Below are 24,311 nucleotides of genomic sequence, written 5' to 3'. Positions count from 1 at the left end.
TCAATAAGATTTGAATAAAATATATTAAGTCGATCTTTAATGCCATAACCATATTAAACACTAAATAGTTGATAGTTTAAAGTAGGTATTTAAAATCATATTTAAATAATATTATTTATCTATTATAATTTTTTAAATTTGTTTTTTGATAAATGACAATAACAGTTATTATAATATAAATTAATCTTAATACATTTTACATAAATATATATAAATCTGAATTTAATATAAAAAAATAAAATTATTACACAATATTATTCTATAAATAAAATTAGTGTAACTCTTGACCCAATAATGACAGCTGTTCTAAGAATTCCGGTGCATTGTTCACAACAGTTGATCCATAGACAATTCTTAACTGTGGTAAACCAGGTGACACAGTTTTATTTCTTACATATTCCAATAAATTTTGGTATTCAATGTAATTGCCTCCACCAACTATAAATACTATAACCTCACTAAAATTATTTTTAGACTTAAATCCATCAGTATTACGTAGCTGTTTTGGATCGAAATAACGAAATTCATCTGATGTGCCAGATGACTGTTTATTTTCTAATAATTCATCAACGATTCTAGTTACAGGAAATGTGTGTCTTTTAACTACTAAATTTTTCACTCCTTCCATAACAAATGAGGAAGTATGGGAAATTAATTTTTCAAACATATTAACAGATTTAGTACCACCTCCATACTGATTTGATGTTGTTGTGATATTAGAAAACATTTTCCATCTTTTAATGTATTTAAGTGGGCTGAGATCACAACCTTGTTTCTCTAAAGCAGATGAATACATATCGATGTCTGAATCTGATATGGAATGTGTATATATGTAATAAATTATAAATAATCTCATTTTGTCTTCAGGAGTTCCAGCTTCTGTATCATTTATAATATCTAATATTTGTTTATCTAAAGATGCTTGGCTCATTACTTTTTCTTCAAATTCAAACAGTAAATCTAAACGTCGTGATTTAATCACTGATAAAATGCTAGTAGCTAAATCTGTATGCATGTCTATTAATCTTTTCTTTTCTAATAGTTGTGGTAAAGAGTTAACAGCAGATGTCAGTTTAGCAGTATTATCACTCATCATGGCTAAAGCCACATCACTTTCGCCATCTAAACCCATGGATTCTTTTAACTGTTTGACTTCTTCTTCGGAGTTCTTTAAATGCTCCAATTCAGATTGAATTGATTCTGCTACAGTAGGGAACGGGCTTCCTTTGTGAGTTATCCAAAAGGAATCTTTAGGATCCAAATCAAAAGTTTTTGGTTTCTTATGCTCTTGAGCTACTGTGACCCTATTTAAATTTAGTTTTAATACATCATGTACTAATGCTTGATAAGTCCATGTATGATGTAGAGGTGTTGCCATATCAATATTACGGTCAAGTACAACCAAGAGGGGTCGTTGAAAATTGTATATTCCAGAGTTTTCAGATGAGAACAAACTATTTCTAGTGTCTCTTAAATTTTCTCTTAATTTTTTATCTAATTTTTCGGCTACCATTTCTGCAGCATTACCACGAGCACTGCGAATAATAGGTAATGTCCCAAGAGTTACAAAAACTGAATATAAACCATCAACAGTATCATCCATCATTACTTCTACATCAGTATCTTTTGCATCTGCACGGTTCAACGCATAATATGATACTGATTGAGCATTTTGATTGCTTAATATAAATAATTCATCTTCCAAAGAAATAAAATTTAAATATTGATCATAAATTTTATGAACATGACTTACATTTTCAGTTTGTAGTGCTGAACTAGCCAAATCCTCTAGTTTTTGACGACAAATAGCCGAGATAAAGTTTAAATAATATTTTTCATATACATTATTCTGAAAGTCTTGAGCTATTCTGTCAAGATTATCTTGATCTGGCATACAAAAATAAATAGCTGCTACATCAGGAATAGGATCTCTTTCAGAATGAATACTTAAATGCAATGTCACACCACATTCTCGTAATTCTTTAATTGGAATTAATGGTGATAGGATGTCTTGGCCACGGCGATCATATATAAGTACTTTCCATACAGGTTCTGAGCTGTTATCTTTATATTCGGGACTATTTAAATTGAGCATTTGTTTCAATGCAGCAATTTGTTTATCCCGAATTGAAGATGCCATAATTATAATTTTATTATTGATTTGTTAGTGTTTTATTATGAAAGATTTTATTTAATAAATATTGATACCATTACTAAAATGTCTTTAGACTTGTAATGATCTTATAAACTTGATATAATTATAGATACATATTACTTTTTAACTGGATAAAACACCTAAAACAAAATAAAAATATAGTTAATTAAAATAAATATATGAGAAAAATAGTGTTTGTTGTAAAAGTATGACTAACACTGTAGGCTAAACCAATATAAAAGTATATTAGCCTATTAAAAAGTTGTAATGCTTTTTATTAATTCCTGAATTTTAAAACTAATATTTAGATGTTTAAATTGTTGTTTTGACATAACCCTTAGTGGTTATTGTAAAATAAAAATAGTACAAATATATACTGATCTTTAACTTGGACCTAGAAACCTTCAGAAACTTAATATCGGTGACTTATTTTAAAAATAGTACAATAATTAATAAAGAAATTTAGGTAATATATAGTTAATAATACAGGCAAAAAAAAATAAAGAAACAGGTTGCATTTCAGTTAGAGGATTTTGAAAATAAAATGTATATATATTTATATGATAACCTATGTATAAATTGTATTAACTTTATAGATTTGTATGGTTCATTTTGGATGTAATATTAATGTCATAATTAATTCAACAAAATAATATTTTTTATTTAGACCTCAATAGAATTTAAAATTGAATGGGTATGTGAAACACTTACTTTTAGTTAAATACTTAAATCCAAATATATAAGACAAAAAATAAAATTTAACACTTAAATAAACATTTTTTCGTTAATTTTTAAGTAAATAACTTGAAAAAGATCTTAAATTGAATGGTTTTTAATTAAATACTTAAATGGACAATTTTATTTTTTAATTGTAATAATAATAAAAAATTAAATACCTTTTGATTATTATCAATTAAGTTTGTTATCAATGTAGTGTTGTCAGTTACCACGTCAATTTCATATTTAACCGTGTACCTAGTAACAGAACGGCGTGATCGTCTGACATAACCACAAAATAAATTCTTACGTTTCTCTTTAGTCTTTACTGTTTCATGTAAATAAAAAAAAAAGTTTCTGTATCCGAAATTCTCTGAAAGGAAAATCTTAATAAGTTTAAATTTTTAAATTTAAATTGTTAAACTAATTATAATTTCAGTAATTTAGTTTCTTTGTTTATTGCAATGGCGTTAAATTTAAAAGTAAAAGTGCACCCTGTTGTGTTATTTCAAATTGTGGATGCGTATGAGCGTAGAAATATTGATGCTCATAGAGTAATTGGAACATTGATGGGTAAGTGACAAAAAAATTAAATACAATATACACTATGGCCTATCATTAATAATTTCTTACATTCCAGGTACTGTTGACAAAGGTGTAGTTGAAGTGACTAATTCTTTTGGAGTCCCTCATAAAGAATATGAAGACACTGTTAGTACATTCGCATAAACTCTTCCTTGATAGTTAAACTTGTAATCTTTTAAACACTTTAAGGTGGAGGCTGATATTGTATATGCAGCAGATATGTTCAAAATGAATCAAAAAGTCAACAGATCTGAACAAATTGTTGGATGGTGGGCTACAGGTAACGAAGTAACTACACATTCATCAACTATACATGAATACTACTTGATGGAATGTAACAATCCAGTACACATCACTTTGGATACAACATTAAAAAACGATAATATGGGTTTAAAAGCATACATTAGGTAAGCTATTGATTTTAGAATAGATAAAAAAATATATACCTACATTTTTGTTGGCAAGTGTGACTGATATGTTAATATTTTTATTTATTTCTATTTTTTGTGAATATTTACATGCCTTAATTTAATTTATAAAATTGTATTTTAGTACACAAATTGGTGTTCCTGGAGGCAAAACTGGAAATATGTTCATTAATGTACCAATTGAAGTTACATGTTATCAACCTGAAACAGTTGGATGTATGTCAATTTTTACATATATTTATCTTTTTTTTTTTAAATTTTATAATTAAAAATATTTTTAATACAGTAATGGTATTAATTATACCAGTACAAGTTATTGGGACAGTATTTTACAAATATAAAAGTATGATATTACTGTAGTAAACTCAAAAATAATAATCCAGAATTACGCTTTTATTGTTTATATCTATTAGTGGTATTACGTTTTTTGTTATAATTTTAGTTTTATTTATTTGTGATTTTTTTTTTTAGTAAGCTTGTGCCAGAAAACTGTAGCCGTCGGACAAAAATGTCAAGAACCAATTGCTGAGCTGATACAAATAGAAGAGGCATCATCAAAAATCTCTGACCTTTTGGAGGTAGTTTTATCTTACATTGATAAGGTATTAGCATCAAGTGACTGTAATGCAGCTGACAACAGTCATATTGGTCGTATATTACTTGACCTTATGCACAGTGTACCTCATGTGACACCTGAACGATTTGAAGAAATGTTTAATTCCAATGTTAAGGTAATTCTTTGTTTAACTTCTTTTTTTTTAATAGAAGGATTAATAATATATATATATTTATTTTTTTAGGATTTGTTGATGGTTATTACTTTATCTCAATTGACCAAGACCCAATTAGAACTCAACGAAAAACTCACATTACTCAGTTTGTCATAAATATATTAAGTATATTACCATAACAGACCGAAACAAAAAAAAATTTATAATCTTTAATCATCCATAAGTTAATTGATTTATGCTGTAGGAATTTAATAAAGGTTTTAAGTATATAATATTAATTGATAATTTACCTTATTCTTAAAACAATAAAATTGGAATTAAAAACCTTTATTAATTAGATTTATTGCAATTCATTTTCGGTTTTTATACATATTCCTTTATTTCCTATATATTATAGAACTATATATATATATATATTGGTATTTTAAAAGTATTTAAGACTAATTATTTTCCTATATTGTAATATAATACTCTCATTAGTTATAATAGGCAACAAAAATGAGGTTGCATCGGTTAGACAGTCAGTATAAAGTATCTCTAAAAGTAGAGGTTTAATACTAAATATAGGGTGATAATGCTTAGGGAGGGTAGAATAAAGAATAGAAATTCATCAGAAATAGAGGAGTGTACTACATAATTGTATTCAAAATAAAATTGGTTATTGCATGAAAAGTGATTTTGAGACAGTAAGATTGGCTGTAGAAATTAATATTGGTTCTTGCATGAACAGACTGAAGAAAACAATGACTCTAATTCTGTTCCTTATCATTACTGACAGTTAGCAACAGTCATAAAGCAGTGTGAAGCAAGTACCGTAAGCACTTTGTCATAAATATATTATTTAAATTACTACAACAAATATGACTACAGTAACGAAATTAAAAGACTGAAAAATGTATTGAATAAATAAATATGCATAATAAATGTATGTTAACACATTAATACATATTTTTAAAAACCATTTTTTTATTTTCTGATAATTGAAAAACCAAATAACCTTAAGGTACTATAGATGTTTTAAGCTATTTTCTTCTGCTGGCATTTAATACTCTAGGGTTATTTTCACCATCAGGATTTCTCTCCACTTGTCTTGAATTAACGTTTTCCATTCTTGAACCCTTAGTTTAATGGGGTCTTTTATTTTATTCAGCTATCTCTTTCTGTCTTCCAAGAGGTTTCTTCCTCGTTGGTGTCCATTCTAATACTGTTTTAAACTTTTAAGGGTCTTCTTTTCATTTCTGCACAAAAGTTAAGTTATTTTAATATATTTAAACAAATAAAAATATTAATTAACTTGTAATTTAGTAGTGGGGATTTTATACTTGAGTTTCAATATAAATGTAATATTTTATATTTTCAATAAAAATTCAACCTACTGTATAGTATAGTAATAATTAATAATAATATATGCTGACAGTTATATTTGGTCAGAATTATTTTTCGTCTATAAAAATATTATTGAATTTAAAATGAACACTAATATTTTAGTGTTATATTCAATGACAAAGTACATTCAATACCTATGTACGTTAGATAACTTACGTAATAATTATTAAATACACTAATCTACAATCAATGGCCAATAGTAATACTTTAAACCTTTTTCAATAATAGTCTTTTAGTTTTTAAATATTGTTAAGTAGTATTTATTGATTTAGTATAGAAATCAATAATTATATTCAGTAATTCTAGTTTTTAAATAGATACGATCTACACAGTAGAAAAAAATTAATTACTTAATAATTTAGTAAGTAAGCGAGGAATCAATTGTATTATTTTTTATTAAAGTGCTGTAAGAATGACACAGAAAAATTCTATAGATTATAAAAAATATATTTCGATGACTAATAAATAATAATTTAGCATTGAACAAATACTGCTTGTTTTATAATTATTAAACTATAATTATATAGTATTTTTTAAATAAACACATTTTGTTTTTTATAAATAATGCATTTGATAGTTCTTTGCCATTTTTAAAGTTATTTTTGTGTACTTTATAATAATAGATATTTTTAATATTCACAAATAGGGGTTAAAATAAATTTAAAAAATGTTTCGTGTGCATATAAAACTATATGCATGTATTATAATTTTTTTTTAACACAAATAAAACTAAATTTTAATTTCAACTCTAATTCAACATTCATTGCAATACACCACTTATGTCTTATTGTCATATCAGGTTACAGATATTTTAAAGAGCCAATAAACTTATAACAAACATAAATATAGGCATCATAAATTTATAAACAAAAAAAAATAATAGGTCATTTAGGAAAAAAAATATTACATATTTTGGTTAAATTACATTTTTACCCGTACTTTAATTCTAACAACCAAAAATGCTATAATTGTATTATTATTTATTATTATAATTATTATATTATGAGTAGTATCTTATAATAAGTTTAATAAATTGCTTTAATGGAAGATAGTCAACATTAAACAACTATATTAGTAAGTTGGTGTTAGAACACGTAAAAAGCTCTTTAAAAACCACTTTTATAACAACAATGTCTGAGTCAATTGTTATATAGTTAAATTACTCAACAAGTATTGCATAGTTACGGAAAAATGGGTCAACGAGGCATTTTAATAATTATTTATAATTCAATATGCAGACAATCATTAAAGGTTGTGAGTCATGAGTACCTATTAAATTACATCTACAAATAAGATATAATATGTATTCTGCGTTCCGAACCAACATATTAAATTTTTGGTAACTTTGGCCTAACAACTAAAGGGTTGTTTTTTTCGATAGAATTGCGACCATTCTTTTGATAATCATAGGAGCAATTGTGCGATTCTGAGTACCTAAAATGTAATATAAATAAAACAAGTTAGAATTTATAATTAAGATCTAAGATTTAAAAAAAAATAGAAACAAAGAAATAAATAAATAAAACCTAATATAATTAATTTATACTCTTAAATAAATGATTATTTTTTTTTGCTCCAAACACAAATGTTTTGAATTAGAATAAGTACACATTAAATATATTTTCAAATGTTATTATAATTGTATAAACAATTTAAATTTATTTATAACTTACCTATGTACTGGACAAAAAGTAAGCCCACATCGACATGTATACTGAGCGCTAATAGTTAGTTTCTTATTGCATTGAGCGCATCTTTTTTTCTTTTTCTCTACCATTTGATCAGGTGTAGTTTGATTCAGATCTTCAGGTACAATAGCTGGGGATTTTTTTTCCATTCTATTACTTTCTGATTCCATAGGTTCTTCATCATCATCAAGTTGAATAGGCATATCTGATCTATTCAATATCCTATGTATAGCTCCCAATCCAGTATTATTGGACAGGGAGGACATGGCAGTCATTTGTTCAGTCGGTGACGCTTGTCTAGAAACATTTATGTGGATATTATGGGATAACACCAATGATGAACTACTAGGACGTCTAGACCAATCTGTGCTGGATACATCAATATCAGTACCAGATTCTGAAATACTGAAATCAGAACATGTAATAATAATGTTATCATAGCTTATAAATAATGAATATTGTATTAATTTTAATAAATTATATCATTTTATCAATACAATACTTAACTATTAAGTCGAAACCTAAAATTTTAAACTGCAGTTTTAAAATAGTATATTTTTTAATTTATTTTATTATTATACATTAATATTATATCTTACAAAATAAATTATAAGATAAAAATATTTTAATATTTTATATCTACGCTTGATAGTTTACAATTACCTGTCAATACTTGAAGTACTTCCAGTATGTCTAGGTTCATTCATGATATGGCAAAGTTGTCTAGTTGTAGTTGATTTTGCATTCTTTTCCGAGCATGTAGTACTAGCGATAGTCGGTAATACTGGTATTCTTGAGAATTCAGCACTACGAACATACTTCCCCAAAACAGGAGTTGATTGAACAATAGGTAATCTCCATGTATGTAGCTTGCTACTATCTTTTTCAGTCTTCATTTGTGATTTTTCTGGTGCTGAAGCTGATTTACGATGCTCAGGTTTTGTTCTTTTTAACTGGAAATTTTAAAAAATGTTATGTTAATTAAAAAAAAAAAAATAATAAAATATTGTTTGATATAATATTAATCAAAATAAATTGAGATGTAGTAATAATATACTTAATTACTAGGTGAAATATTATTGTGGTCAGTTTATATATTTTATTTAAAAATTTAACTATAAATTAACATAAGTTAATTTAATTATTCTTTTTAGAGTAAAAGTTATTTTATTAAAATGTAGAATAACTTGCCATGTAATTAAACCATGAGATTAGGTGAATAGTCACAAATAAGTAGAGCGTGAACAAAATCATTAAAGTAACTTTCCCTCAACTCTCAAAAGAAACTAACAATGAATATTAAACTATTTTATATAATATTGATGAAAATAATTAATAAGAGTATATTATGAACCATGTACATATGTACATTAAAATAAAATCATTGACAGAGTTATTTATTTAATCAACAATTTGTTCTGAGTAAATATTCTTGTTTTTTTTTTTTTTTGTAAATCTATTGTCTTAAAATTAATTAGAACAGTACTATGAAATTTTTATTGTTAACCCATCACAGCTTAAATTAGAGACAATTTTTTTTTGCAAGAAAAATTTCTCTATGTTGAAAATCAAAAAATACTTTCTGTTATATATCTTCAAATAAGTATATACACAAACACATCACTATAAAATCAATATATTCATTGCTCTGTTTGGATAAAAAAAGAAGTTTACTGGTACCTATACTTATAGGGTAATTCAAAATGTATGTTACAGCCATTGTATTATTTAAATATTCATATTAGAGAAAAATGTTTGTATAAAGGTTTTTTCTATTTAGAAATGCCTAAGATGATAAGTAGTATTTATATTTTTAATACTTTAGGTGGGGTTTTATTGGTCAACTTAAGAAATTCAAATGGGCAAACCAATACTTTGCAATCCTAGTGAGAAGAATTTTAAAGTATTTCGATACTTAAAAATCAATATTTAGATGAGTAGTTAAAGTTTAGATTGAGGAGTGAAATGGTAGGGGATACTACGCATGCAGGTCTACTACTTTTCTTACCAATATTTAAAAAAAAGATTCTTCACATTACGATTGCAAAAAAGTATAGGTTCTCTTTTTAATTCCTAAAACCTCTTCAAAATATTGTAAAAGAATATAAAAATTAATAATCATTTTGGATGAATTATCATTTATAAATAAAAAAACTTTCATATTAAAATTTTTTCTTTATTATGAATATTTTATGTTTATATGATAAAATGGTTACAGTGTAAATTTTGAAAAATACGCTGAACGTATATAATTAAAGAAGTAAAGTGTTTATTTTATATTTTACTTTTTTAGTATTAACTTTTAAAAACAATAAAATGTTAATAGTTAAGAAAAAATTTACAATTGTCTTGTAAACTGGTGTTTTGGCAATAGTTATTATACCTATCACGAATAACAACTAAAAAATAAAATTATTTAACTAGTCTAAAATAAAAACATCTACAAAAATTGGGTATCGAGAACTTGCCCCGTCTTTGAACAAATTGTGAATATTTGAAATTTGATTATATACTTAACACTAGTAAAGTGTTATATATATATAAATTAGACATTTATAAGATACTAGCATATCATACACAGCGTTATCTATGACAAATTAAAAAATGACAGTAGATTTAATCTTTCTTAAACTCTATTAATTTAAATTGAATATTATTTTTAATACTCATTTAGTGTTGACCAAATATAAAATACAGGTCTAAAATAATACACAATTGTAATGACTATTAAAGATTTACAGTGTATGTATACTAAGTTAAAAAAATATCTGATAAAGAAATAATATTATTCATTTTTTTAGAGAATGAATTTTGGAAAATCCCTTGACATATTTATAGTTTCAGCAATTCAGGCTAGGTGATGGTGAATCAGTAAGTCATGGCATGTTTTTTCTTACATAAAGAAATTAATTAGTAATTTTTAAATATTTAGTTTAAACTTAAAATGTAATAGTGGACTCCAGGTTACATACCAAAAGTGTAAAGTATTTAATAGTAAAATAATACCTATCAATAAATAATGTAAGAAAAAGCAATAAACTACAAAAATAATTTTAAAGAAAAATTAAACTTACTTTAGATTTTGAAGAAATAGAAAGCGTTTCTAAATTATGTTTCAGCAACATCATCTTGAGATATGTTGTATTATTTTCAACAGATGGCTTAGATTTTTTCTTTTTTGGTAATTCTGCTGTAGATATTTTTCTAGATACATTTTTTTTACATAAATTATACAATCAAAAAATTAACTCAAAAATATTTTAAAACTTACTTAGTGGATTCCTTTAAATTTGTTAATGAACCATCACTATTTTCAATTACACGAAGTAAGTTAATTACTTCACCTTCGCGAAATATCAAGACTGCAAGCTTACTACCTGGAGGTGCATCCTCCAATATTTCTTTTCTGTAAATTTAACAATAACAATTATGTAAGATAGGATTGCATAAGAGAAATTAAATTATGATATAATTTATATGATGGGTTTAAAATTCAGAGAACCAAAAATCAATAATCATTTTTCCAATACTTCTCTATAACTTTTTGCTATTACTAGAAAAACTACTAACACAATTTATAATTTTTTCAATCGCTAAATAGGTTTGATTTTCAATCATTAATCAGATTTAAAAAATATAAAAGTATTCTTTCTACCTCGGTATTCATAGAAAGCAAATCTAAAATTGTTACATAATTGGTATGTTAGTAATGGTGATTAAAAGTTTATAGTCATGATAACACTATAATTTAATGTGTTTATGGTAATGTATTCTGAATTCCCTAAATACTGAATTAGAATTTCCAAAAATTGGAAAATGTATCAAATAAATTTGTATCAGTTATCAGAATCCAGTGCATTATAAGAATACTAACAGATTTTTTTTAAAGGAAATTTAACTTAGAAAAAAAATCTTCATTAATATCAGCTGTAAAATAACGATATAGTTAACTAATTTTACTTGTGTTTAGTTTGTGTTTGAAATATAATTTATCTTTGCTTATAAAATATTACTTACTTATTTAGATTAACCAATTGTCGAATAGTTTCATTGTCCAAGGGCAGCATTCTACGACTTGTGCCAATGGGTCCACCTTGTAAGGACAATACCAGTCGCAATGTTGATCCATCATGAAGATTATTATTAGCTATAGTTGTATGGTCAGATAATATTTTTTCGCCTAGGAGCAAATGTTGTTGGTTTACTGGTATACCTGGGGAATAATCATTAAAATATTGAATACCATAAAATAGACAGATATTAAATTAAAACACAAACCTTCAACACGTTGTATTCGTGACTTCAATGAACTTATATAGTCTGTTGGGCTCACAGTAATTTCAAATGCTGTACCCGTTAGTGTTTCAATAGTAAGTGATATTGGTGATTCATCCAATTGTTCATTTTCAGGATTTGATCTCCATTTTTGTTTGCGTGACATACCTAAGTGAATTTACAAGGTATACTGTTGTACTATTGTTGTCTAAACATTATATTATTCCGGTTAAAACAACAACACCTGGAAAAATGAAATGTATAGTAATGATGACATCATTCTCAGTTGCCATAAATGGTGCAACAAAGTTCAATAACTACTGAATTGAGATTATAATTTAAAACATATATGTTATATGCATTATTATATACAGTGAGATAGTATGTGACCTTAGGCCTCAGAGCCAAATACAAAATAATAAAACGCATTTTATATTTTGTCTGAACATTTTATTGCATTTGAACGACGCATAGGTAAATACTTACTTATTCCAAAACGATGTCTATAATGGCAAGTTCGAAGTATGACACTTGTAGTCCACTACCAACAATCAGCTCGATGATTGTTGTGTAAATCCGTCGGCCCTCCCAGGTGATGAGTAACGAGCGTCTCTCAAAGACAAAGAGTTTGATACTATAGGTAGTGGGTATTAGTGATTGTAATTTTGCAGGCGCCTAATGTGAAATGTGAATGACTTAAATGCGGAAATGGTAGCTATTTCGCCGTTGGTGATGGTGGTGGGTCAGTAGGTGATCGAACTAATGATAATAGACTTTTTTCTTTATTATTATATTGTTGAATTTGAACACACTGTTACGAAGCGGATGGTGAATAATAATAAAAAAAAATAACAAACGATTAATCCACCGACAAGGACGTCGCGCGCTCGTGCGCCGAAGTGTACGCGCGTCAAGAAAAAATCAAAAAAGAGAAGACGACGACGGCGACGGCGGCGGTGGCGAGGACGGTGTCGTTGTTGTTGGAAAGGTGTGTGCCGTGTGGGGGACCCCCGAACGGAAGTGTTGAGGACTGTGGACTGCGTAGACGGAGAGATAATAAATTATGGCAAAATAAAAATAAAAAATAATAATACTACGACGATGACCGACGACACACGACCTCTATCGTGGGAATTGGGAATCACGAATTTGCGACACCTCCTTGGTATCAATTTCTTTTTCAGTTTCCCTTTCCCTCTCCACCACTCATCAGTATCAGCCATCAACTGTCACCAGTCTAAGGTTCTAAAACCTAAAAGTGTTTTAGCTCTAGTGTAGGTGTCAGGGACGTACACAGAAGGGGTGTTTTGGGTGTTCAAACACCCCCCCGAAATACTTGGGTGTTTGCATGGTTATTTACTTATTCAATTTTAATGTTATATCAATGTATTTAAAAAAAATATTTTAAGTATAGTTACCTAATTTTTATAAATTTTTTTGTATATTTATTAAAAAAAGTTCTACTTTTCAATAATTGATTTTCAAAAACAACCCCCAAAACTTTTTTCTGCGTACATCCCTGGTAGGTACGCCTACAATATCCATATAATGAGCATTGTTAATTTTATTATATTTAAATATAATATATTATCTATAAATCTCTGGCCTTTAAGAAGTCACGACTCCTATAGTAGTCCTATAATAACCCTCAGTTGTCTTACTCAGCGAACCAACAGTTAAGACACAAACCACAAATAGAAAGCTTTTGCTATGTCCAATGTCCATTAATATAATAATTATTATATGGTTAATGTTTATGTCATATCATTGTCACGTATCATCCATAAGGTATTAAGCTGGTGTATTTATCATGAAAAAACGGATCCATTTTTATTATTTATACGTCATACATCATCGATTTGATATACTTTATAGTTTATGTGTATATATATAATATTTTTAAATGTGATCACCAATTAAGATATACTAAAATAGGTACTAAATATATCTAAAATATTTACTAAATATAATTAGTATATCTTTTCGTAGTCATAACACAGAACAATAGTCATAATAATAATATGATAATATGAGTAGTTAGTCGAGAAATAATTTTCTGATTACCGTATGTAGCGACACTGCTTTGTTAACTTTCGCGCCATTTAATGTTATCAATTATCATTCAATCTTTTTTTTTTATATTTTACTATTTTAGACGAACCGCTAAAATACCGTTTGACGATTGTATTTTATCTTGTAATCTTGTATGGACAAAAGACTTTTAGTTATACCGAGTACCTATTGAGTATTTATTTCACAGGTTATAGCCTTTAACGAGAATTTCAAATTTGTTTTCGTGGTAATGGAATAATTACTTTTTCATTTATGAACATGTCCGATCCTTCGACGATACTGTAGTCGATTGTTCTATTTTTCTTATCCGTTTTAATAATTCTTGTATGTTTTTGGAAACAAAAATAATGTATGATTGTTTTTCATCAAAAATATATTTTCTTTTATAAACTGTGGAATTATACTCAACGTTTTACTTAGACGTGATTTAGGTTTAAATTTTTGTTTTTGGATTGATAGTAAGTTTATATGATATATTTGCATTCAACGATTTTTTACTATTTTTATAAGTACGTCAAGTATAAAATATTCTTGAGTATTTTCTCTCCTATTTCATCACAATGAAAAATTCCGCATCAACATCCCAAAGTGGTGATGATTCAGAAGTTTTAAACAAAAAACGTAAAGTTGATCACATGGTCGATGGTTCAATTGTCAAAGTAGAATTAAAGAATTTCATGTAAGTTGATTTTTACATCCATTAAATTATCATTTTTAATTTTTACATATTTGTTTTAGAATTTTATACTATATAAATAGTCTCATATAGATTAAATGAACTGCTATTTTATACAAATATATCCAAGCATAATAATAACATTTTAATTTAAGCATCTTGTTGATTTATAAAATTATTCATAACTTATTTATTTTACTGTTTAACTATATGTAATGCAATTCCATTGTATTATGTCTACTTAATTCTAGTTGACTGTTATTTTATACACATTCCTATACTGTCTACTAGTAATATAGAAGTCATTTTTTATTTAGTATGGAAACATATCAAAGTTATTAATTGTTGTAATGTGAGTATTTATTTAATTTTATTTGGTTTTTACTACTATGTGTAGTTAAGAGTTTTACAATTATATGAATACTTAATATCTATTTTCAACAATTTTATTGAATGTTTTTTAAAGAAATCTGGTTTTTAAAACATTACCTAATAAGTCAAAGATATAAATATTTATTAATTTTGCAGGACTTTTACTGAAGTTGTATATACTCCACATTCAAAACTGAATTTAATAATTGGGCCCAATGGATCTGGAAAATCGTCAATTGTTACAGCTCTCATATTAGGATTTGGTGGTAATCCAAAGGATATTAATAGAGGAGACAAAGTTAGTATAGTTTTAGTAACATCATCAAGTATTATCAGGCAATTTTTTACTTATTTGTAACATATCAATTAGTAATATATGCGTGACTAGGTAAAGGAGATGCTGAGTAAGCATTGTCTTCTGCAAATACTTTCTCTTTAAGTTCAATGTGAATATAACTGTAGCATCTGTAGCTAAAATATTAATTGGAAGATTATTAAAAACAATATTTAATTTTTCTGAATATTAATGTATCAGCTATTTTTGTATAAAAAAATTGTTTCATTCCGATATTGGTTAATATGTTAATGTGTTATCCATATTCCATGAATGATAATAGCAATTGAGAATCAATGATCAATAACTTAAAATGTGAGAGTTCTAAGTTATCATTATTTATTCAATACAGCATTGACTTTCATGTTTTAAAAAACTTTCAAATGTGCATTTAAAGTATACATTTATACTTGTAATAAAACTATTCATAACAAATTTTTAGATACAATTTTTATACTCATATAGTCATATATACTATGTAGCAAGGTCATTATTGAGTCAAAATATTTGTAATTAGCTCGAGGAAATATTTATCAATGTACATTATTTTCATGTTAAACTTCGATGTTCTAAAAATAATAAGTATGTAAAAAAATAAATAAACGAAAGTAATCATTAAAACATCTTTTAATTTGAATATTGTTATTGTTTTTAATCATTATTATGTATAATCTACTTGTAGGTCAGTCAATTTGTAAAACTAGGTAAATCTGTAGCAGATATTTCTATAGAACTTTATAAGAGATCAAATCAAAATATGAATTTGAGAAGGACAATATTTGCCAGCAATGAAACTTGTCACTATTATGTCAACAGTATCTTAGTCTCAAAAAAAAAAGTAAATATTTAAAAAATATTGTAAAATTGTTTGTTTAATGTTAATGAATATTGTCACTTTTTTATTCTACCTACAGTACATTGATGTTGTTGAAAGCTTTAACATAAAAGTGCATAACTTATGTCAGTTTTTACCACAAGACAGATTAGAAGATTTTTCAAAATTAGATTCTAAAGGTTTATTAATAAATGCTTTACAAAGTATAGGTAAGCTTTTAGCAAGATTTAATATTTGATAAATGGCTTTTATTTAATTATATTAATGTAGAAAATAAAGACTTATTGATCAATTTTGAAAAGTTAAAAACTCTCGCTGATAGTATAAACACATATGATGGCGATAAAAAGAAATTACAAGATAGTATCAGATCAGAAACTGCTGTAAATCTAAAGTAAGTTTGTATTCTTTAAGGGATTGAAAATAGTAAACTGTCTTTGTCCACTATACACTCAACATATATATTTAGAATAGTTCTATCGACTATTACTAATGTACCAATTAATCTAATAAAGCCTGTGTTATTAGAGAACAAATACAGTTTGTATATCTAAATAACATGTATACTCAAGTAGAATACATCAGTTCTATTCACTTTTTTCCCCGTTATGTGTAAGATGTCCACTGGATGGAAACTGGTCATAGCTTAGTTTATTCTACTTTGAGACAGAATATAGTGTGTTTTGCTTGTGTTGTCAACTATCTAGGTTGTCTTGAAAATATAGCCTATATTTTCCTCACTTTAAGGTAGGAAGTCTATTTAATATATTTTGTAATGAGAATGATTCCGTATACATCTCTTATGAGATAAGCACGTGGTAAAAAAAAATTTAAATAAATAATTTAAATTTGTCTTAAAATTTACTTCAGATAGACGTTAGCAAATTTTTGATTTTTTTTTCAATCATATAATTATAATATCTTTTTAGATTTTACTTTTGTGATATAACTATTTTTAAAATTGAAAGGATAAAATTTAATAAGTATACTTGATATGTCAACATAAAATTCAAATTTGTTTTCAGAATTTATCGTTTTATTAGAAAAATAAGTGTGTTGGGAATAGAACACATCTAAATTCTTCTATATTAATTTGCTGGAACAGAAGAATGACAGAAAATCACTGCTTTCAATCTCCTTGAACTCATTCACCTATATTATTAATTCTATCTTAAAGTTTTTCATTTATAGATTGGAAACAATTGTCAATACATTCACGGAAAAAAAATTATTAGAAGAACAGTTATTGACTGTGTTACAGAAGAGATGTTGGTCCTTATATATATTAGCTTGGCAACAAATTTCTAGTGTATGTATATATTTTTATTATTTATATTTTTTTATAGTTTGCAAAACTGTGTATTCATATAGTGATTGTGTATTTGTGTTGAGGTGTTTTGAGGCTCACTCAGTAAGAATTTCATTATTATAATGAAATATTATTTTAAATAATTATAAAACTATTGAAAATTGCATGATATTAATCTACAAATTTATATTTATAGTCAGCGTTGCATACAAAATATATCATTATTAATGGTGTTAATAAATCTTTTGGAATAATTGTGTAAATTATAAATAAAATGATGGCCTTGGGCATGATTGTCTAAGTGTTAGAATATGTGGATTTGTCACTACACTAATGTATTAAAAATTAAATATCTATCATTGTATTATTTTTTTGAATGATATGAACCATTATTATTAAAAGTGATAAACTTTTATATTATATTTATTCCTATATTTTTTGTTCATAGGAAAGAAAAAAATTTGAAGAATCAAAAAAACATAATAATGCTGCCTTGAGTCTTATCAATCAGCATAGAGAAATAATAAATAATAAAAAATTAGGAGAAAATAATCTGAAAAATGTGGTTCTTCAGAATGTAATTTACTAAATCTACCTATATAACATTTCGGATAATTTAAGAAAATATATGTTTCGTTTAGGCAAATATAGTAAGTAAATTAATAGAAAAACTTAGTAATCAAGTTGGAGCTGCTGAATGTCATGTATCTGATTTAAATGATTTAAAAAAAACTGCTAGAAAAAGTTCAATAAAAATTGAAGACCTTACAGAGTCAATATCTGTTATGGAAGAGAAGTTACAGAGTATAAAAAATGAAACATTAAATGTTGAAGGTAAAATTAAGGTCTTGAATATTTTATCATTCATTTTATATTTTTGATACTGAAATGAGTAATTATATCTTATCCAGAATGTAAATTGGAACTTAATGAAATCAATAAAAACATCAAAAGCATCGATTCAAATATTTATCCTGTGAGGAATAACTTAGAGAGTGTTAAAAATAAATTGAAAGGTCTTACTGAAAAAATGTATGGTTAGTATTTTCATACTATTTGTGTAAAAATGATATGTTATATTAGTTTCATACAATATTTATTTAGCAATTTATATTTTTTATTAAGGTATTGATCAAGAACTTGAAAGAGAAAAAAGAAAAGAGGATGGCAAAAATCAATTACTGCAGAGAAGGTTTCCGGAAATGTGGAAAGCAATTAAATGGCTAAGAAATTGTGACAAGTCAAAAATTTTTCATGGACAAGTATTTGAACCATTATTCACTCAGGTATTTAATATCAAAAACATTATTTATTATTTATTTAGTTTTAAATTATGTGTTTATAAAATTAATAATGATAATAGATTGAAGTACATGACCAAAATAATGCTAAGTACATAGAAAACATTATTAATTATCGAGATATGATTGCATTTGTTTTTGAGTATGCAGAAGATTTGACTACATTTAATAAAATAGTAAAACAAGAACGTTGGCAAAGAATAAATTCAATTTCAGCTCCTCCTGCCAATATTCACATTAACGAGACACCAAATTATGATATAAATAGTTTAAGGTAAATAATGAAAATTCAAAATACTTAATAAAACAATGATAGTTGTAAATCTTATGATTTTTTTTTTTTGATCCTATAAAAACTTTTATTTTATTTTATTTATTTGTATACAAACTTAACATATTTTCATTTTTGGAACAGGCAATTTGGTTTCCATTCATATGCATTAGATATGATACAAGCTCCAACTGTTATAAAGAGATATCTAGCTCGAAATTATGACATGCAAAATATACCTATTGGATCCAAGGAAGTTATTAATAATCTGCAGAATTTACCCAATAATATTGGGTTCTTTTTTGCAGGTAATACAACAAAATTGAAATTGAAATATTTATTATTGTTAATTGCATTTTTATTTTATGTGATATAATTGTATTTATAGGTAATGATCAAGTCCATATAAAAACTTCAAACTACACAGGAGAAAAGATCACCCGTCAAACACAAATATCAAATGAGGCACAATTTTTGCTGTTTTCTGTAGATTCAAATTTGATAAAATCACTGACTATCAAGTAAATTGTTATTACAATTGTATAATTCTTACTTGCTTATGAGTAGTTATTTTCATTTATCTTTGAAATGTCTTTGATGATGCTTTCTTAGCTAAAATATATTATTAAGAAAAAAAGAATGAAATGATAAAATGTTTAAACATGAATATTAATAAATATTAACTTTTATTTATTTTGCATTTTTTTTATATTTTTAAACTTTTTTTTTGTAATTTCAGGCCATTTTAAACTATTTTAGTATTTTCATATACAGTAGAACCCCTCTCGTCCGCCACACCGATTGATCCGACCATAATATTATATGAATACATTTGGAATTTCCAATTTATAGTAGATATATAAAATTAATTGCTAGTTTAATATTTCCCTTATCAGGGTTCTGTATATTCTGAAAATCAGACCTTTTTCGCATTGCGACCACACCAACATTTTTTATGGATAATTTTGGTTAATTAACTTCATACTATTTTTTGTATGTTACATTTTTACATTTATTATATTTTTGAAAAACAATAAAATATATACGATTATTAAAAATGTAAATATATGTAAAAATATGTGAAATTAAATTTCATCCACTAACTCATTAGACTTATATTCAAATTTGTATCTTACCTATTTTTTAATTATCTAATGAAAATAATATGTAATTACTTATGATTTCAGGTACTTATTATTAGTATTCTAAATTGTCCTCACACTTTTTAAATAAATTAATTTGTTTTTAACAGAATTTTGTTATTATGTGTTTTCTAGAAAAGAAGAAGCTAGAATAAATTGTGAACATTTTGAACAACAACAAATTGAATTAAATAATCAGCTCAGAATGGCTGAAGATAGTCGTCAGCCTTTTATTGCTAGAAAAAAAGAAATACAAGGAAGTTTTATAAAATTTCAAAATAGGCAACAAGCTTATGATAAAATGATCAAAGATAAGGAGTTTAAACAAAGTGAACTTAAAACAGAAAAAGAAAGGTTGACCAAATTATTAAACCAAAATTCGGTTTGTTTATTATATTATATTAAATATTAATCATATATCAGTTTGTTTATTGTCTTTGTATTGTTAGCAATTAATCAATAAGTATTTTGATTCAATGAATGGAGTTATTGTGATGCTGGACAGTTATTCAACAAGTATAAAATATCTGATTGCTTCAACCTTTGTTGTTAGTAATTGTCACGTTGATATGGAAGAAGAAAATAAAGTTTTGAAGCAATTGAAAAAACTCTATGAAACTAACTTGGTATACATATTTGTGAATTTAAATTGTTTGTTTAGTTAATTAAACCTTTTATGATTTACATCTTTATTTTTAGAACAATTTCAATGAGTACCTGAAGTACATACAAAAGTTGGATTCAGAATTTAAGAAAATGCTTGATGTAGCTATACATTGGTCTAGAGGAGTGTCTCCATATGATAAAACTTTATTTCAACCGTTCAAGGAAAAATTTGATGATATAGAACAGTCTGAGGTTGAAGATTTAGATGTATTAATGGTCGAGAAAAAAGCCAAACTCAACTGTCTGAATATTGATCCAAATGCTCCTCAAGTAAATCGAAAACAAAAAAATAATTTATCATTATAATAAATATACATTAGTTATGTTTTCTGTTGATTATATTATAGTTAATAAAAGAATACAAAGAACGAAAAATAAAAATAAAAAATTTGGAAAAGAAATTGGAAAGTTTAAACCAGAATGCTCAAACCAAAGAATATGAAATTGATAGATTACACTCTGAATGGTTACCGAAAATACAAGAACTTACAGGTTTGTTGAGTGAAAATTTCCATAAGTTTCTCAAATCATTTGGTTGTAGTGGCATAATTGAATTGGATATTGGCATAACGAGGGTAAATATTTTGTAACTGTTATTTTTATTGGAAATGATTTTAATTTATGAATTAAATCTAATTTATGGTTTATAGTATGATTTTGAAGCATATGGGCTATTGATAAAGGTGCAATTTCGAAATGATATTCCTTCTTTGAGGCTATTAGATGCTAAAACCCAAAGTGGTGGTGAACGTGCACTGACAACAGCATTATTTTTGTTGTCCCTCCAAGAAGTCACACATTTTCCATTTAGAATTGTTGATGAAATTAATCAGGTTGGCTATTAAAATGAAACATTTATGATAATATTAGATATTAGATAACTATATAAATATTATACAACAATGTTATTTTATAGGGCATGGATAAAGTCTATGAAAGGAAATTAATGGAATTGTTTATGGAGTTATTTGAAGACAGGAAAAATCAGTATTTTGTAGTTACACCAAAGGTCTGTTAAATGTATTTGTATGAAAGAGTGAGAATTTTTTCTATAAAATTTAAAATTTTCTACTTTAATGGTAAATGCAGTACTTCACTATTAAGTCATGTCTTAATAGAATTAATTTTTTTTTAACATATTGCAGCCAAACAATTTATTATACATAAATCTCAAATAATTGCATATTTTATGTCTATATAATGAAAATGTTCTTTAAAAATGTGTACCTTCTATATTAAATCTACTTGCATAGGTTTTATTAAATTATAATCCAAATATTTGTATCATATCAATGTAAAATAATCCTTTATTAATTAATTATTTTCTTAAATCAAATGACATTTGTGATGAAAATAATTTGGTTATCATACTACATTTTATTGAGTGCTGCATTTTATTTAAGTTATTAAATTGTATCAATGAAAGTGTTGGTTTACTCAAAGTTTCCCGCATTTTCTTGCCGTATTAAAAATACAGTATACATGAATGTTGGTCTACAAATACACTGGTGCCAGGTATGGAGTACCCCCTCAAAGTTTGACAAAGGCAAATACCCTTTTGGGACCTATGTTCAGTAAGCCACTGTATTGTACACTGTTGTCATGTCTAAATAATATTTTTAGTTTAATATTAGCTTAAATATACCCAAAATATTATAAGTAGTGACTGAAATGAATTGTATTTTAATTTAATAATTTTTATACTATAATTTCAGTTAATCAAGAACCTCACATTTAAAAACACCACAGTGGATATTATATTTTGTATTGATAAATAAAGAATCAAACATGACCATGGGGATTTTTTTTATCCTATCACTTATAAGAATGACTCAATATTTCAAATATTTTGTGTTCTTGTACTATTTAGTATTAAGATTGTTCAATTTTTTAATTTTTACCTAATTATATATATTTTTATGTTATGTTATTTACAGTGCTATGAATTATTGTCAAGATTCATGTTTCATGTTTGTATTCATAAAATATTTAAGTCTTAAATATTCATAAGAACAGTGTATAACTGTTTTGAATGCATATTATTATACTTATATAAATATTAAAAATGACATTCTTCAATAATTTTGTTTTGTTTGTGTTTTATTTTTTATAATTATTCAATTCACAAATTTATTATACACCAACTCATAAAAATTATACTTAATATCTACCATCTAAATAATATCTAAAAAAAAAAAAAATAAAATAATGATTATAATAATAATAATAAACAAAGATTGTACAATTAAATATTTATAATCAACTCACATCATAATGATTATCTAAAGTCAATTATACAAAAAAAAAAACTGATAATAATAATGTGTTAAGGCACTAATTAACCCATAATAGTATATAAATATTTATATTCAAATGAATTATTTAATTTTTTATTACAAATACACAATATATTGTTATTAATAAATAAATTATAACTATATAAAAATCTAAACACAGTACCTAGTTGAAAAAAAATATTTGTATATATATATATGGCAGCCGTGAAAATCAATACGAATGTATACCGAAAAAAAATTCTATCACAATACTTGTTAAAAAAAAAAAACCAAAATCATTATCGCATTGGTATTATTCATTTATTTTTATATACCGCCGTGTCCGCGATGGTATAATATTATCATGTTGTAGTTTTTTTTTTTTTTTTATTAAATTTTATCCGTTTTTTTCGCGCTCTTGTCGCTTAAATTTTGTATTCCCTCTGATGAAATCCACAGCGATCGTCCCCAGCAGTGCGTTTCGGCGGACGATCGGGACGGTGTTGACCAGTGAGGCAAAGGGAGGTCACCAACCGCGTAAAAAATAAATTTAATACAATACATTTGTCGGAGGGGTAGCGTGGTCAATCGGGCAACAAAGTATTCACGCAGGTACCTAATATAATAATTAGTATGACTGTGTGTTGTAACCTATATACATCGCCACACCGGAAACAGTCAACAGATCGACGGCGCGAATTATTTTCGGCAAATGGGTAACATTTTTACTTAGTAGTCCCGGTGACTGTACGACGACGCTCTGCGCACCCACGGTTTTTGGCACCGGACTTCCGCACTTGTTAAATCACGAAACCAAAGGCGGCATACAGATGAAAATAAAATGCTGTACCTACGTAACGATATATTCACGATTTTACGCGTATCACGAAGTCCTAAATAGTAATATTATTATAATGATAATGACGGGCAATATAATATTATACTCGAACCTATACGAAAACCCAATACAATGATGAAGGTATTGGCGGACTACGATAATATTATGAAGTCCATGTAATCGCGTTTTTCGATCGATCGATATAATATATCATGATAATGTTAGGTAAATGAATTATTATAATAAATAATAA

General features: G+C 26.1%; 4 protein-coding genes across 4 annotated transcripts; 2 read left to right on the top strand and 2 right to left on the bottom strand.

Annotated features, from left to right (window-relative positions):
- Positions 1-154: 154 nt before the first annotated feature.
- Positions 155-2,902, bottom strand: LOC113555870 (sec1 family domain-containing protein 1). Its single transcript, XM_026960459.1, has 2 exons — positions 2,867-2,902; positions 155-2,295 (listed from the first exon to the last, which is right to left on the bottom strand). Exon 2 carries the CDS (start codon positions 2,138-2,140, stop codon positions 272-274), a length of 1,869 nt encoding a protein of 622 aa, XP_026816260.1. The 5' UTR covers positions 2,141-2,295; positions 2,867-2,902; the 3' UTR covers positions 155-271.
- A 283-nt stretch (positions 2,903-3,185) lies between these two features.
- Positions 3,186-4,894, top strand: LOC113557022 (eukaryotic translation initiation factor 3 subunit F-1). The gene is made up of 6 exons (XM_026962295.1): positions 3,186-3,445; positions 3,513-3,583; positions 3,647-3,864; positions 4,010-4,101; positions 4,357-4,616; positions 4,686-4,894. The coding sequence occupies exons 1-6, from the start codon at positions 3,337-3,339 to the stop codon at positions 4,770-4,772; spliced, it is 837 nt and encodes a 278-aa protein (XP_026818096.1). The 5' UTR covers positions 3,186-3,336; the 3' UTR covers positions 4,773-4,894.
- A 1,776-nt stretch (positions 4,895-6,670) lies between these two features.
- On the bottom strand, positions 6,671-13,011 carry LOC113556431 (AN1-type zinc finger protein 4-like). Its single transcript, XM_026961367.1, has 8 exons — positions 12,452-13,011; positions 11,969-12,209; positions 11,708-11,903; positions 10,962-11,096; positions 10,765-10,894; positions 8,354-8,643; positions 7,676-8,095; positions 6,671-7,436 (listed from the first exon to the last, which is right to left on the bottom strand). The coding sequence occupies exons 2-8, from the start codon at positions 12,129-12,131 to the stop codon at positions 7,331-7,333; spliced, it is 1,440 nt and encodes a 479-aa protein (XP_026817168.1). The 5' UTR covers positions 12,132-12,209; positions 12,452-13,011; the 3' UTR covers positions 6,671-7,330.
- Positions 13,012-14,598: 1,587 nt separating this feature from the next.
- Positions 14,599-22,840, top strand: LOC113556484 (structural maintenance of chromosomes protein 5). The gene is made up of 20 exons (XM_026961448.1): positions 14,599-14,717; positions 15,243-15,384; positions 16,103-16,258; positions 16,335-16,464; positions 16,526-16,649; positions 17,447-17,564; positions 18,013-18,141; positions 18,206-18,398; positions 18,476-18,601; positions 18,690-18,850; positions 18,928-19,139; positions 19,281-19,444; positions 19,525-19,657; positions 20,414-20,660; positions 20,728-20,904; positions 20,978-21,214; positions 21,292-21,519; positions 21,595-21,777; positions 21,861-21,953; positions 22,660-22,840. The coding sequence occupies exons 1-20, from the start codon at positions 14,599-14,601 to the stop codon at positions 22,720-22,722; spliced, it is 3,135 nt and encodes a 1,044-aa protein (XP_026817249.1). The 3' UTR covers positions 22,723-22,840.
- Positions 22,841-24,311: the final 1,471 nt, after the last annotated feature.

The sequence above is a fragment of the Rhopalosiphum maidis genome, chromosome 4 (assembly GCF_003676215.2).
Source record: "Rhopalosiphum maidis isolate BTI-1 chromosome 4, ASM367621v3, whole genome shotgun sequence".
Lineage (NCBI taxonomy): Eukaryota > Metazoa > Arthropoda > Insecta > Hemiptera > Aphididae > Rhopalosiphum > Rhopalosiphum maidis.
Note: the sequence above shows the minus strand (reverse complement) of the source record. Positions and strands in the feature narration are given on the sequence as shown.